At 44.6% G+C, this 16,039-nt stretch overlaps 1 protein-coding gene across 4 annotated transcripts in view; it reads right to left on the bottom strand.

The window, feature by feature from the left end:
• The window catches only part of PDE1C (phosphodiesterase 1C), a 564,336-nt gene extending 554,609 nt beyond the window's left edge, over window positions 1–9,727 (bottom strand). Inside the window, exons 1-2 of one of the 4 annotated variants that reach the window (XM_033192699.1) lie at window positions 9,297–9,727; window positions 9,110–9,257 (exon numbers count right to left, since the gene is read on the bottom strand). In XM_033192699.1, coding sequence (XP_033048590.1) covers window positions 9,110–9,194 — 85 coding nt within the window. In that variant the 5' untranslated portion in view covers window positions 9,195–9,257; window positions 9,297–9,727. The remainder of the gene's footprint in view (window positions 1–9,109; window positions 9,258–9,296) is intronic. The other 3 variants (XM_033192698.1, XM_033192700.1, XM_033192706.1) reach the window with 3 other exon arrangements.
• Between the last annotated feature and the right edge of the window lie 6,312 nt (window positions 9,728–16,039).

Below are 16,039 nucleotides of genomic sequence, written 5' to 3'. Positions count from 1 at the left end.
ACTGTCTCTAAAAACTAACTAAATAAATAAGTGGTCAGCTATTTCATAAATGGTGAACATGACAACTTATCCATTCACATTCTGGTTTGTCCAAAGATAAAGAAGGGATATTCTCTCTACCATATACACTACAAAAGTTTTATTGAGATACTCTCCAAGAGCCAATATGTCTGAGAAATGAAATATGTAATTCAACAGGTCCAACACAGCAAAACCAAAAAATAAAAATAAAAAATAAGCCAGGAAAGAGCCCTGTAGTTGAAATGCACTGAAACCCTTACTTATTACTTTGACCTTGAGCAAGTCACTTCCCCATCTGTCTAATTTCAACTTTTGAAAACTGAATTAGACTATCTATAATGCTGGTGGTTGCAGTCCATGCAAGTCCAGAAGGGGTTTTTTCTCCTTTTCTCCTACCCAAGCCCATGGAATCATACCTGAGCCACTCTATGAAGTTACCACGAAGAGAGGAAGCACAGCCATTTGGAGAAGCAGAGACAAAGTCAGCAGATCAATTCCTGCAATGTGGTTTCTTCTCAAACTCTGGCAGCAGTACTGTGACTCAAGGGCAGAGTCTTGGGTGCTTTGGACCCTTGTCCAGGAGACACTGCCTTCCACCAAGTGAAAATCAACTTCTAGCAATTCTGTCTCTAAGCCTGCCCAGGGTTCCCTGGGGAAGGCCTGGTTCTCAGGCCAAGGTTCCAACACACTCCAGTGCCTGTCTGCCAGCAGCACAGGAAATGCCAACCAGCTCTCCCCAAAGCAGCTGGCACCAATTACCCCGACCCAGCTGGAAGCACCCAGCTTGGCTGAGACAGGCACTCCAGATCCCTGGCCTGGTCGGAAATCCTACCCTAAAACAAAGATAGACTTGCAGCCGTGCCAGAATGCTACATAAGTAGCTGGTGGAGGGTTGGTGGAGGCAGCCAGGGACAGGTGAGTGAGCACCGTCCAGGGAAGCAGCTGTGGGTCTGGGAGTCTTGCCCACACCCTGATTTCAGAGTCCCTCCATCATCACAACTAACAGCTACCAATTAACAGGCACCTAGAGCACACCGGGTTCCTACATTCCTCATCCTCTTGAACCCTCTCAACAATGAAACAAAGAAGGAATTGCTATCTCCATTTACTAATGAGGGCCCCAAGGGTCACAGAGGTGAATGATCATTCCCACAGCCACAGAGCTAGGAAGTACCAGAACTAGGTCTAGAGCCCAGGTCTTCTGTATCACTTGCCTTTCCACCTGGCATCCTGGCCTAGGAGAACTAACATTCTAACAAGGGCCTGGCACCTAGGGACTCGCTTTGCAAAACCATCACAAGTGATGCAGTAAATCCTGAAAGATGTTAACCAGCTGAGGAAACGGGAACATGGATCCATGAAGAACAACCATAAAGTATCAAGAGATCATTATCCAAAGACACAAAAGTGAAGCACACGAAAAAAGCCAACATTGAACAGAAAGCAGAAGACAGTCATCCTTACAGGTTTTCAAACAACAGTACATATGGCGATTTGATCAAGCAGGACTCAGAGTTGGTTATTATTATTTCCAAGTTAAAAATATTATGAAAATATCTTATAATGGATATAAACTATAAATATATAATAATAAAAACATTTATGTAGAACTTACTTTGTACCAGGTGCTATTCTGAGTGCTTGATGTGTACTAACTCCTCTAACACCCTAGGAGGTAGGTAATGTAATTGTCTACATTTAATAGATGAGTACATTGAAATACAATAAGGTTAAGTAACTTGTTCAAAATTACACAGCTAATAAACTGTGAAGCCAAAATTCAACCAAGGCAGTCAAACTCCAGAATCCAACTCTTAATCTCTGCACAGACTGCCTCTCAAGTCCAACAAGCATTTATCAAGCAGGATCCATGCTAGATGCTTCTATATCTATTATTAATTTGGTATTCATTCGTACGTTTATTCTTCATAACAAATCTTGTAACATGAGTTGAAGTCAAAAAGGTTTCATATCACATCAGAATGGAGTTAGCCCTGCAGGCACTCAGAAACACTTGGAAATCTCCAGCTAGTCCCCATTTCCCACTGGAATTTGATGGTTAGCATATAGGTGAAATAGCTGGAAGGCCCGGGCAGCTATACGTGGACTTGCCTTTGGTCCTTTCTTGAGTTTAGCTCAGTGGTTATTAAACTTCACTGTAAGAAAACTGTACAATGCTGTATATACAAAGTGTAGTATGCTTACTTCATGACTAATTTCACCTCTGAGTTCTTAACTAGTTTTGTACGCAGTTTGCCTCCTCTTTGCTCTGAACTCTACAAAGCATCCATCACAAATCCCCGGTGTACCTCACTTAGCCATTCCCAGCATCTCATCTACTCTGGGAAGGCCGGGGTCAGGACTCAAAACTCACCTCTTCCGGGAGAGGCAGGAACTGCAGAGATTTCCTTACTTAACCAGTTTGTTTACAGATGGAGAAACCGTGGCCCAGGTTAAGTGACTTACCCAGGATCAAAAAGCAAGTTAGTAAGGGGCTAACCCCATCTCTGTGTCCAGTATGTGTTTTCTGCCAGTCTGTGCTTTTCCTCTCCATGGTTCCCCCACCCTTCTACAGTGTCTACTTCAGTGTTATGTTCAGCAAATATTTATTAACCTACCAATAATAATAGTTCACAATTTTGAATGCCTTGACTGTGCCAGGCCCTGTACTAGAAGCCGGAGCTTCATTATGACTTTCATGGGCCCTAGAAACTTCTGCTTTTGTGGGTCCCTTCCTCCACCAAAAAAAAAAAAAATTAATTTAAAATATATTTTAGGATTCCATTGAAATGAAGAATACAATAATGTTAAGTTTTCTTAACTTCTCTATTATTTGTTGAGGTAAGAACACCTAACATGAGATCTATCCTCTAAGCAAATTTTTAGGTGTATGATGTTGTACTGCAGATCTTTAGAGCGTGACTGAAATTTTATGAAGTCAAGTATTTTCTTCAATCTAAAAGTTTATTTTTTCTTTCAATTCTAAAAGAAATTAAAATATTTTCGGAATCCTAAAAATATTGCTGTCTGATCACTAGGCTTACTGTGCCCAGTGGATCAATCAGCCTTACTAGGTGTTCTAGTTGCACTATCTCATTTGATTTCCTACCCTAGTGTGGTAGATACTACTTATTATATCCATTTTACAGCTTAGGAGTCTTAACATTAGCCATGAAATGCCACCTCTCTAAGATCACAACCAAAGGAAGATGGGGTTCTCGATTTGAACCACAAGTGTCTAACTCCAGAGACTGTTATATTCTGGACTCTACTCAGTGCAATTTACCCATCCTGGTCCCCTCCTCCTGCTGTGTTCCAGGCCGATTCCAAAGCCCAGCTCAGGACTGTTATTCCTTCGTTACTATTCTCCCCATCACTCCCAACTTCCCCATGGCCCCAGGTGGACCCTGTCCAGGTCTGTGGAGGCTGAGAAGACATGCCAGGCACACTGTGTGGCTCTGGAAAGTGCATCAACCTATAGGAGGGTGGCAGGGTGCCCAGTACCCACTTAACATTTACTCTCATCTGGTGTCAGGGGCCAGCACAGTTGTACAGGGCATCCTGGCTGCCCACCCACAGAGTGCAGTCACAAATCCTGGGGATCACATCACTGATGCTCACCCACTCCCAGCCAGCACCAGCTCTACTCACAGTATGATTTCAGGCAAAGGGAAAGGACATTGAATGGACACCTACAGTGTGACAGCCAGGCACTGTGTATGGCCCTTCATTCCCCTGGCCATGGTTCACCCACAAGGAAGGTGTTACTACCTCCATTTATTCAGAGAAGAAAATTGAGGCTGAGAGAAGTTAAATGGCTCACCTGATGGGCTTGATAAATCTGTGTGTGACTCCAAAGCCCAGGGTTTCCCACAGCAAATACAAGCTCTCAGCTGGCCCCCTAAAAGCGTGCACTCTAATTGTTTGCTGACAGTGGCAACTCCATTATGAGAGCTCCTCAGGCTAAAGACAGGGCTGCTCTCGGTGGAAGTGCAAATGCTGTGAAGTGGCATACACCAGTTTTAACCAGCATTAACTTTCCCTAATAACAAGAAGCATTTGGAGGGCATTTTAGAGTTAACAGCGCAGTTGTTTCGTGCAAACCTTCACTTAATCCTCACCATACTGCCAAAACTTAAGGATCTTACTCCCCATTTTACATGTGAGGAAACTGAGGCTCAGAGATAATGTGATTTGCCCATGGTGCAGAATGGAAGAGGATGAACAGCAGAGCAGAGACTGCAAGCCTCCATTTGCAGACTCCTCTTCGCACACCCTGCTGCACCTGACTCTGACTCTGAGATACAAGTGAGGGAGAGAAGTAGGTCCATGAGCACTGGGAGATGGCCATAGATATGGAATCCTTACTGGGTTCTTTGCTCCCCGCGATCACTCCCAACAAGGTGTAAAATGTCCAAAGTTCTTGTTTTCACCCAGACTGCCTGCTTGTTTAAGCAGGCGGATGGAAGGCAGACAAGACACTCAGCTGAGAGAGCACAGAGACCAGTCTGGGCTCAGAAAGTCCTCAACCATATGCCCCAGAGGAGGCCAGGGGCCTCTCTGCCTCAGCTGGAGAGTGGGCCACACTCCCAGTGTGCGCAGCCAATTCATTCAGGCCTCGGCCACCCACAGAGCCCTGCCTGCCCAGATCCCCTCTGAGAGGAGCATCCATTAGCAAATCTCTTCCCTTCAGTTTGGCCTCCATCCCCTGCTGTCCAAGGGTAAGTCAGGGAACCCCCAACTCCCAGCCCCTTGAGCCTCTGATTGCTGTCTAGGGGCTTCTTGTTTTTCCTCCTCTGGGACAACCCAAGGAGAGAAACAAAAGGCAGAAAAGCCAGTGGCCGTTGCTACAGGAAACACATCTCTGTTAGCAACACCTCTTCAGTACAGGCCTAGAATTTTCCACAACACCAATAGGTTCATTTTTGAAGGAAGCAGCTTCTTTGACATTCACTCCGCCAACTTCACATCCCTCTGAGCCTCTGGTTTCACCCACCTCCTTCTGACACCCTGCAGGTCATCACCGAGGGCAGGAGGGAAGTGATGGGCCCTCCCTCAGTCCCATTTTCTCATCTGTAAAATGAACAGGGAGGAGCATCAAAAGAGATCAAGTGGGGCCCACTCAGGTGATTTAAAAGAAAAAAATGTGCTTTTGTTTTTGGCAGACATACATCATTTTGAGGGGGAGGTGTTTGTTTGTATTTCAGGCAGCCTTCTGGAGAGAGCAAGAATCTGTGAATGACTTAATACAAACCCAAAGAGACATCCAAACTCCAGAAGGAAAGTTCTTCTGAAATACAAGGTACTGCACCTACGCACCCCAGTCATTCACTTCATATGCAAATGCTCCTTCACAAGTACTACCACACCAGAGTCAATTAACACTTGCACTTCTACATATGGCCTTCAATTATGCTCATCAGAATAATCACTTGCTGCAATCATTATAAGTTCAATAGTTTCTCAGGGATGGAACTCTCAAAGCATCAAGGTGCTTTGAAAGTCACTGCTTGAATGTGGCACGTGTTCAATCTCATAGTCTTGTTTCCCAGACCTCTTGACCACACACCCATTTCATGACCTGAGAAAATTACATAAAGAGGATGCAAAATCATTTGCCCCAGGACAGGGAAGCATGGGACTAAGGGAGTTTAGTGAGGTAGATTAACTAACCTTGTTTCTTCTACCTGATCTTCCTCCAGGGAGCAGCAACCCCACCCTGTCCCACCTGCAGCAATGGTCCCATCTCTTTCTGGTTTTGCTCCAGCCTAGGCTGGTTAAGCAGAGCTAACAAACTCCCAGATCTCTCTTCTGCAGGATGATGGGCTAGTCCCAAGGGTCCAGCAGAAATAAAGTCCACTGTGGGAGGCCACATGGTGTATGGGACAAACCCCAGGCTGAGGAGTCAGGGCAGATGTGGTTTGAACCCAACTCTGCCACCTCCTAGCTGTATGTCTTCTGGCAAATTATTTCCTCTGGAGTCTTGGGAGTTTCTTCTCCTAAAACAGGGGTCATAACAGCTACCTTTCAGAGCTGTCAGAACATTGCTGATGGGAGTAGAAGCTGGTAAATCTTTTCAGAAGGCAGTTGAGCAATATGTTTTAAAGTTCCTAAAAATGTTCATACTCTTGGACTAAGCAATTAAGCTTCTAGAAGGTTATCTTTAAAAAGTACTCATGGGCTAGGCACAATGGCTCATGCCTGTAATCCCAGTACTTTAGGAGGCTGAGGTAGGTGGATCACGAGGTCAGGAGATCAAGACCATCCTGGCTAACACAGTGAAATCCTGTCTCTACTAAAAATACAAAAAAAATTAGTCGGGCGTGGTGGCGGGCACCTGTAGTCCCAGCTACTCGGGAGGCTGAGGCAGGAGAATGGTGTGAACCCGGGAAGCAGAGCTTGCAGTGAGCTGAGATCACACCATTGCACTCCAGCCTGGGCAACAGAGAGAGGCTCTGTCTCAAAAAAAGTACTCATGGATATACTCAAAGATTTAGTTTTTTATCAGTGTTTATTATGGTGAAAATTAAAAGTAACCTAAGTAGCACAACATTAGGAAGTTGATTTGTAAAATACTTTATATATAGCATGAAACAAAACTAATAATTTTTTTAAATAACACATTTTTCAAAAATTATGATTTCATTTTGTAAAAACAATGTACATATTAGAAGTATATACAAGAATTAATAATAATTAGCATTGGATGATAAAATGACAGTTGATTTTCTTTCTTTTTTATTATTGTATTTTCTAAACTTGGCCTAAAATTTATTAAATGTCTCTCTAGCAACTTACTAATTTCTGCTTTTTAAAATGGTTATGTATGAACATATCACATCGCCCCAAGAATACAAACTCCTTGAACACAGATTCTAAGTCTGATTTATCTTCATAAACTCTCCATGATATTAGCTTAGTGCCTTGAATAATTACAATTATCATTTATTGAATGTTTGCGGTGTGGCAGGCATTGTGCTAAATTGTATCTCTTAATATAGTAAAATTGAATAAATGTGGAAAGGGGGAGGGAAGAAGAATAAGCAGAAATAAGTGAATGAATAAATTCTCAGCAATCTGAAATAAGTTGGCAGCTATCTCACTTGGAAGCGACCAGTTCATTTTTAGAGTCTCTACTGACCACCAGACCATACCAATCTGCTAGACCATCTCTTCTAACAGAAAGGGAAAACGTCAGGAGGAGGAGGACCACACTATGATCCTGGATTTTAGAAAGCCACACTTTGGAGGATAAGATCTCATAAGGACAACCTGGTATAACTTTTGAGAATTTGCTTACCAGAGTCAAGAAAACCAATTTAACATGACAATGACCCATTAATGAAACACTTTTGACTTTAGCAACCTTTAATTCTTTTCTACAAACACTCCCTTAGCACCCACCAACACCATTTGAGAGAGAAATATACATAAGCAGTCTCACCCTTAAGGAATTGTTAATGCAATGAGGACTACCAACAGGTGCCTAAATAACTGATTCAAGGCAGGGTGTGAGCTCCAACAGAGAACTCCAAGACTGGAGGGGGTGCCAAGGAAGAAATTCTTTCTGATGGGGATGGACAGCGGAAGAGGTGGAAAGTGAGAGCTGGGATCTAAAGCATAGACAAGATTTCTCAATGCTGTGCTGGGGGAATGGTGTTCCTGCCTGCGGGAACAGCCTAGGTAAAGGCTCAGAGGGGTGGGATTTGGTACGTTTGCAGAAGGGCAAGTGTTCAGTCCATGCCTCAGAAACCTTGGGTGACTTCATTAAGAACAAAAGTGGCCCTCAGATGAGATCCTTTCCTTGGTCTCTTCTTGGCCCTGGTACTTTCCTGATACACATCCAAGCAGACACAGTCCACAGAAAGCAAAATAACCTACCCCTTCATTTTCAAAGGCTTTGGGGTTCAGTTCAGCTTAAGACCACAGTAACTTGAGTACTTCCAAAAGTAGGAATCAGAGTAGCTCCTGCCTCTGTCCTGTTGTTCTCCAGAGGCTGAAGTCCCAAGGAGCAGGCCTCCAGGGCTCTACCTGGGACTTGAGTTCTACTCACCTCCAAGGAAGATGTGGAGGCAATCCCTGACAAGTTGTTTCAAAACAGCCACAGCATGGGACGGAAGGTAGCAGTATCAAAGACCCACCTCTTCAAATGCTAGGCTTCCACAGGGTCAACCCTGTGGCCCTGCTGCTCCCTGAGGGTCCCCACAACCCCCTGTGGTCCCCCTCCTGGTGAAGGGTTTTGGGGGAAAGAAAACAGGAGCCACTGGGAGTCCCAAGGGCAGGAGAGGAAACCACCACCTGCAGCTCAGAGACATCACAGCTTTTTCTCCAATACTTTCGGTAGCATGACATATGATCCCCCCTCCCTGCGGCCTCTCTCTCTGAGACTGAATTGGCCTCTTTTTCTGCTTTATTTTTCTGAATCTCTCTGTTCTCTTCTCTCTCTTCATGTGTCCCTTTTCCTTTGTTTCAACTTTTATTAGAAACTATTGTTCAATCTCAATCTCTCTCTCTCTCTGAATTCCCCAGTCTCTGCCTCTCTCAGCCTCTCCTCTCTTGTTTCAGTCCCTGTCTCCACGTCTCTGTCACTCTACTAGTCTGTCTTGACGTCCGTCTCTATCTCTGGGGTCTAGGTGTTTCTATCAGCGTCCCCGTGTCTGGATGTTCCTACCGCTCTGTGTGTCTCTATCATGTCTACATCTCCCTGTCGCTTTCTGTCTCCCTCTCTCGGCACTCCTATCTTCATCTCTCCATCGCAGTGTCTCCAGCCCTATTTCCACCCCTCCTGTCCCCCGGCCTGCGTTATTAAAATCAGCCAGGAAACCGAGCGGTTCGGGGAGGTGTGATGCTGAAAACCAGCTTCCGCGCGACGCCGGGTCGGAGCCCGCGAGGAGTGCCGGGGAGACAGCCCAGGGTGCGGTTTCTGTCCCGACCCGGTCGCCGCTCCCGGGGACTCCCGCCTGGCGAGCACCCTCCGGCCCCAGCCCAACCCCTGAGCTCCCCCTGCCCGCTTAGTAAGGAACTCTGGCCGCCACCGCGGAGGGCGTTTGCCCGAGCCAGGAGTCAGAGAGGGGTGGAAAGTTCTCACCGATGGTGAAGCTGTAGCCATCGATGCTGAAAGTGGCGCTCCGGCATTTTTTGAAGCCCTCCTTCCTGTTGCTGGCGTCCGTCATGGCTCGGCCGGCCGGGCAGGGACCTCACAGCTCAACCAGCGGCGTCCGCGGTCCCTCCTCCACCTCCGCGGAGTGAGCAGCGTCCCGCGGTCCCTCCTCCACCTCCGCGGAGTGAGCAGCCCCGGGCTCGGCGGCGAATTCTGCCCCGGCCGCGCCGCGCTGTCACCCTCAGCCCCGCCGCGCTCTGGCAGCTGAGTGCCTGGAGACAAGCGCGGGGACCCAACGTCAACAGCTAAAGGGCTAGGAGCTTGGCGGAGGCAGGAGCCGTCGCGAATGCCCCATCTCCAAGCTCCAGAGGCGGCAAGAGGAGTGTCAGGAAGGGAGGACGCGCGCCCGAGCGCGTGGACGGGGCTGACGGGTGGGTGCGGAGATCCCTGCCTGACCAGGCTACTTTCTGCCAGCCGCGGGGTCCGCGCGCCCCAGGCACCTCTGTTTTCCACCTCAGCTTCTCCTTCCGTCTCTGGTGGCTGGGGGGATTTGGGGACCCAAGGGATGGCTGGATTGGCGTCGTGCGTCTTCTGGATATGTTTTCTCTGGCAGACGGGGGAGCTTCCAGAAAGCACGTCAACAGATGGAAAAGCAAACCCCTTAGCCATCAGATGTTGCCGAAGTTTACTCCAAACAAGGAAGTCGGGAAAATCACCACGCCCACTTCCTCCCAGCTACTGTCCCCAGCAATGACCTGGAGCCCCGATAGTGTTCCTTCTCCACTGTCCCTCCCAGGAAGGTAATTGTCAAAGTCACCGGAGGCTCTCTGATGTGAAATGTAGCATCGAATTAGAACTCGCCCCTTACCATCTATTCCAAATAGCTTGTCCTGTCCTTTCGAATTTGGGTTTGCCCAATGTGATAGACTTCTGGAATTTGCTGATGTGGAACATATCTACCAATCCCATAGCTGACGCTCTTATTACAGGAGAGGAAACTGAGGCTGGGTGGTGCTTGAGGAAAGTGCTACACAAGGAAGCGGCGGACTTAGGAGGCAGAAGTTTCACTTTATGATGATGCCACGTTAGCCATTGGCCTTTCCAGTGCCTGAAATGACCGAGTTAGGCAAGGCGTATACTGGGAAAATTATTCCCACCGATCAGCAAGCAATTATTGAGGATTTACAGTTGCAGTGCTGTTAGGGGCTGCGGATGCCCACGGGAAAAGAGACCAGAGCTGAGTCCCACAGAAGAGTCCGCGGTGTAACAACGTGGAATGAGGGTTCTGCGCTCAAGCTATTGTGAGACTACAATTAATTTAGCCTCATTTTTGTGATGAAATTTGACACACTTAACAAACATTTGCCAATAACAAACAATAATAAGAATCAACTAGGTATATTCCTAATTGATTCCAGTTGAGTTTAGAGGGTAATGGCTCCACTTATCTTCAGAATCTAATGAAGATTAGAAACCTTGTCCCAAAAAAAGCACACAGACACACATGTACCGTATTCTACATACAACTTCAGGGGGCCCATTAAAACCCCCAAGCCTACTGGAACCTGGGTTAATGCGTGTCCCCAGAATTTAATCTTTTTCAATTCACCATGTATTTTTAAAGAAATGGAATTGTGTCAGAGTGTAGTTGACACTTCAGTTGTAAATTCTCTCAGGGAAGACCTAGAACCATATTCACATGGTCTGGTTAGGTTGGTAGCAAGATTAATTAATCATAAAGGCAACCACCAGTGTCATGAACCTCATGCCACATAGAATGGCTTATTTCAGCATGCAGTCAGGGGTGTTTCAAAATCATCATGTAGTCCCTGAGACTGTAATACCCACGCCTGGAACCTGTTACAACATGAAGACATGAAAAGGGCTCTGCTCACAGATAGACCTGGGTCTGAAAGCTGGCTCCACCACTTACCAGCTACATTGCCTTGACCTCTCTGAATCTTACTTTCCTTCTCTGACAATGAGGATTAAGTAGGAGTAAGGGCATAAAACCTAGGCACACAATATGCATCCAATTATTGCAATCACTAGCTGACTACCAGATTTTATTACGTAGACTGCATGGAAAATTCTTCTCTGTGACAATAATGTATTTTAGTTATTGTTGCCACCATTAATTTTACAGGTGAAGAGAATTTTTATATGTAACATTTTATATATATTACATGTAATATAATGTGGGCTTGGTTTTTTGTTTGTTTGTTTTTGAGACAGTGTCTCACTCTGCTGCCCAGCCTGGAGTGCAGTGGTGCAATCATGGCTCACTGGCTTCGACCTCCTGGGCTCAAGTGATCCTCCCACTGCAGCCTCCAAAGTAGCGGGGTCTATAGATACACGCCACCACACCCGGCTGCTTAAAAAAAAAAAAAAAAATTGTAGAGGCAAGGTCTCACTATATTGCCTAGGCTTGTCTTGAACTCCTGAGCTCAAGTCATCCTTTGCCTCCATCCCCCAAAATGTTGGGATTACAAGAATGAGACACATGCTTGACCTTAATATTATGCATTTTTTAATATAGTAACCACCAAAGGTTTCTTATAGTTCCCCTTTCCTTGTATTTCTCTCATCTTACCAAGCTTCTAAGTGAACAACATGTCTTTTTTTGTCCAAAATAAGTCCTCAGCTGAGAGCCCTAAGTCTCCTGTAGTAAATTATCTAAAAAAGAAAAAAAAAGAAAAAGTCTATTGAAATGGAATTTTTCCTTGCGTAAGTGAGTGAAATTAAAACTTAGTATTTAATCATCTTAACAGAAAAGCTTTTTGAAATATAACCTATAAAAATAATAAAAATGCAATCATTTCTCTGTCCCCTAAAGTCTGGTAAAAATAACTTGCCTGAATAATTAGAACTGTTTTTAAACTGCTTCTCCCCAGAATCATTATCTCTCTCCCTGGTTTTAGAGATTGTACACCTACAGAACCACTAAAATGCACTGCTTCAAGTGCAAACTCTTAAAGCAGCCTTTTCAGTCTTTGGGTTCTCACACCAAACCAAGTGAAGTTGAATGCTACCATTACATAAGTCAAGAAAGAATGAGTTCAAGACTGAGATCAAAAGAAGCACTGCTTCTGTTTGCTCTTTCAGAAATGCTCACTCAATAAAGCCTGGGAAGTAAGAAAACTAAACCAAGACAGACAAGCAGATGTGTCAATCATCTGCTTTGGTAGTTGGAGCAGGATTTGACAAATTAATGTCTGCAGCTGAAATCTGGCCCATCACCTGTTTTTGTGACATCTGCAAACTAAAAACAGCTTTTATGTTTTTAAGTGATTGTAAACAATCAAAAGAAGAATAATATTCCGTGACACATTAAAACTACATGAAATTTGAATTTTAGTATCCACAAGTAAAGTTTCATTGGAACATAGCTATGCTCATTTATTTCCATATTCTTTCTGGCCGCTTTCATACTACAAAGCCATTGTTGAGTTGCTGTGCCTGGGACCATATGGCCCGCAAAGCCAAAAATATTTACTATCTGGCCCTTTACATAAAATGCTTATTGACTCCTAAAATTATAGTAAGTATACTTTACATCTGTCAGGGTTTCGGTAACTTCTAGTTTTATTATATTTACTTTAAAATTTGGGTTTGGAGAGAAATTGATCTTTTTTAACTACTGGAATGGATTCTTGTCCGGAGCCATGAGACCCGGAATTAGCCGACCTCTGTTGCTTGATCTCCGCAAAGCGGAGACAAGACGGCACATTTCCGGGTTCTTTATTACAAACCCTTCCCGCGCGCGCCTAAACTGTTCCCGCGCGCGCCAACCTTTTCCCCGCGCGCGCAAACATTTTCCCGCCCAGGAAGATATGCAGCCTAGGACGCAGGCGCGATCCCGCGCCCGGGAAAAGTACAAACCCACGGCGCATGGGCGATTGTAATTTGAGAAGACCCGGCACCCCGTCACCGCCCTGGCCCAATCTCTTCCTCTGCCAGCCTATATAAGGCATGACCCTGCATTCAATAAACGAAACTTGATCAGGCTATTTGTCTTGTCTCCATTTCTCGTGTTTTCTTGTCTCCTCCATTCCCACTCCCCCTTCCAGGGCCCGTTCGACTGTCCTGCGGGTCGGGACGGATTCTAATATGGAAGAACTACGAGTACATTCTAACAAAGAAGGGAAACAGGGAGGGAAGAAGGTCCCTCATAATTGTTTGATCCAGTCAATAGCTAAGACTAATTAGGTTAAGATTAATTTCTTCCAAGAAGTAATGTGTTATCCTGTCTTCACTGCAAGAAAGTAGAGGAAGAGCTGAACTCATTACCTACATCAGTTCATAGAATCAAATAATGTCCTTCAAATATAACAACTGTATATGACACAATATAAAAAAGAATCTGGCAGGATGCTCCTCTGAATCTAGTGCTAATATCAAGTCTTTTGATTCGCTCTGTGGATCTGATGGTGGATTCTACTATACGTTTCTATATAAGAGAAAGGATATTAATGGCAAGTTCTTGTTGCTCATTGGTTTTTCACTTTTAAAGTTCTAGAAAAATATAAGACAACATATATAGAATGTATCAAAAAGTGTAGTTTCTAAGAAAACATCTTTTTATTTTTCATATGAGAGAGAAGACAGCTCCTCAGCATCTCACTAATGCATTTCAACCATTCTCAGGTAGGAAGCTACCTACTATTTGGAATTCTCCCAACAGCCAATGGTCCAAGAATTGCAGACCCAAGTTGCCCCAGTAAGAGCATCGTGCACACACCTCACAGACACCTATCCAGCTGTCTGACAACCATTCCAAATTCTAGAAAGGGCCTCCTTCCATTCATATAATCATTGGCTTCAGGCAAGGAAGTTTCTGAACTGCAACCTTGCTCCTTTGGTTGTAATTGATAGAACCCAAACTGGGCTGATGAATACCATTTCTGGGAATAGGAATTTTGAGAGGTAAAGAAAAAGTCCCAGTTCATTCCAGGCCCAGTTCCAGCTGGCATCTGAAAATCAGCTCCTCCGAAATTGCGTAAGCTACCGTACTACCCTTATACTATACAGTAGTCCCTTTTTGTGAGTGACCCAATGTGAGTTGCTATTGCTTGAAACCAAGAGTTCTAGCTAGTCTACCAAACAGACTCCCTTGAAGAAGGGAAGCAGAGGAGGAAGAAATGAACAGAGAAAAGAAGGAATTAAACTAACATTTACTGAGTGCCAACTATATACTAGGCATTGTGCTAACCAAGAAACAGTCCCTGCCTTTTAGAATTTTACAGGAAGAATAAGTCTCAGAACAGTCCCTGGAACTGGGTGTCAGAATGAGAAAACAGTCACAGAAAGTCGGTGTTTCTGGATGCAGTTCCTCTTCAGCTGTCACCGGTACCCTCTTCTGTTTCATTTTACTTCTACCTTATTGCTTCCCTACAGTCCTTTTTTTTTTTTTTTTTTTTTCCTCAAATAAATTAGATCCAGGAATGGCAGAGACAATCTAATTAAATGGGAAAGATAAAAAGCAGTGTGCTTAAACACTTGAGGGTCCAAAAAAGGTGCCAAAAACATACCCAGAAGGCCCTGATGGAAGTTACCGAATTCTATTTCCACAAGGAGGCAATTTTTTTCTTTGGCCCCCTGTTCATTCTTCAACTTTTTTTGAGTCTACATATTATTTATGCATCTGTGAAAGTGACTATTCTTAAGTACCTGCCTTTAGTGTCTCAGAAAATAATAGCTGAGGGCCGCCAAAGATCTCCCCATAACATTATGTAGCAAATTAGAGTAAATTAAATTATTGTTTTGCATTAAGAGTTTGGGGAGAATTTTATCATGGCCTTTGAAGTTAGGAGTTAGAAGTGGAGACTTTCTGTAGTGGGGGTGAGGGAGACCAGAACAACTACTTTTAATTTCTTTTGCTTAATCCAGACTACCAAGCCTGGAATTTTCTTCCCCCTCAGCCAACCAGGTTTGCCTCGAGACCTCCCTCCTCACCCTTCAGGTGTCTACTAATCTCCCAGGTCCTCCAGAAAGCATTTTCTGCCTGACATTCCTCAGGGGAGGTAACCACCCCACTTGAAGCCTCCCCTGGATCCCATTCTGTGTCCCCATCATAAAATCATCACACTGAACTCATACTATCTGTTTGCCTGCCTATCTCCTCATAAGGATATGGTCTGCAGGTAGCAGAGATGGGTCTTCCATCCTCAGCCCCAGCATGGTGCCTGGCACAGAGTAGGCCTTCGCTAAAACATTTATGAATTACAAAGTAAATAAAGATGTATAATGCAAGGTTGTGTGGCCAGGAGATGATAGGATTGGGGTAGGACAGCCAGCCCCATTAGTCATTCCCTCTCTCCACTCATCCTCTGTCTTTCTCTGTGATGAGCTTTGGAGCAAGTGCAAAACACGGCTCTGTAGCAAATAGGTTAGTAACTTTTAAAATTAATAAAATGAAACAAAAAGCTCCTCTACTTGCTAGCCGTGTGATCTGGGGAAAATACTTAGCCTCTCTGAGTCTTAGTTTTTTCTTTTGTAAAATGGACATATACCTATCTCATAAGAAATGTATGAGTTATAATAATGTATGTAAAAGACTTGTCCTGGACCCAACCCAGAGTAAACATTCCATTTTACTTATTATTATTATATCATCTATATTATTACAACATAACGATGTTATTATTTTTAACATCGTCATCATCACTAGCATACTAGCTCCCTTTTGCCCTTCTCTTTTCTACAGAGTGCTTAAGGTAATCCATAATCAGGGGCAAGAGTTACAGGCTTCGAGCTCACTCAACCCTGGGCCTAAAGCCCCAAAGTATCACCCTGTGAGCAATGGGACCAGAGGTTCTAGGTCTCCATGACTCAGCTGAGCTGCAGAAACTCATGGGCTTTCTGAGAGCTAGAGTCTGGGGCTTGCACAGGGCCTGTTCAATCACTCTTCCATCCACA

The sequence above is a fragment of the Trachypithecus francoisi genome, unplaced genomic scaffold, assembly GCF_009764315.1.
Source record: "Trachypithecus francoisi isolate TF-2019V2 unplaced genomic scaffold, Tfra_2.0 Lachesis_group4, whole genome shotgun sequence".
Taxonomy (NCBI): Eukaryota; Metazoa; Chordata; class Mammalia; order Primates; family Cercopithecidae; genus Trachypithecus; species Trachypithecus francoisi.
Note: the sequence above shows the minus strand (reverse complement) of the source record. Positions and strands in the feature narration are given on the sequence as shown.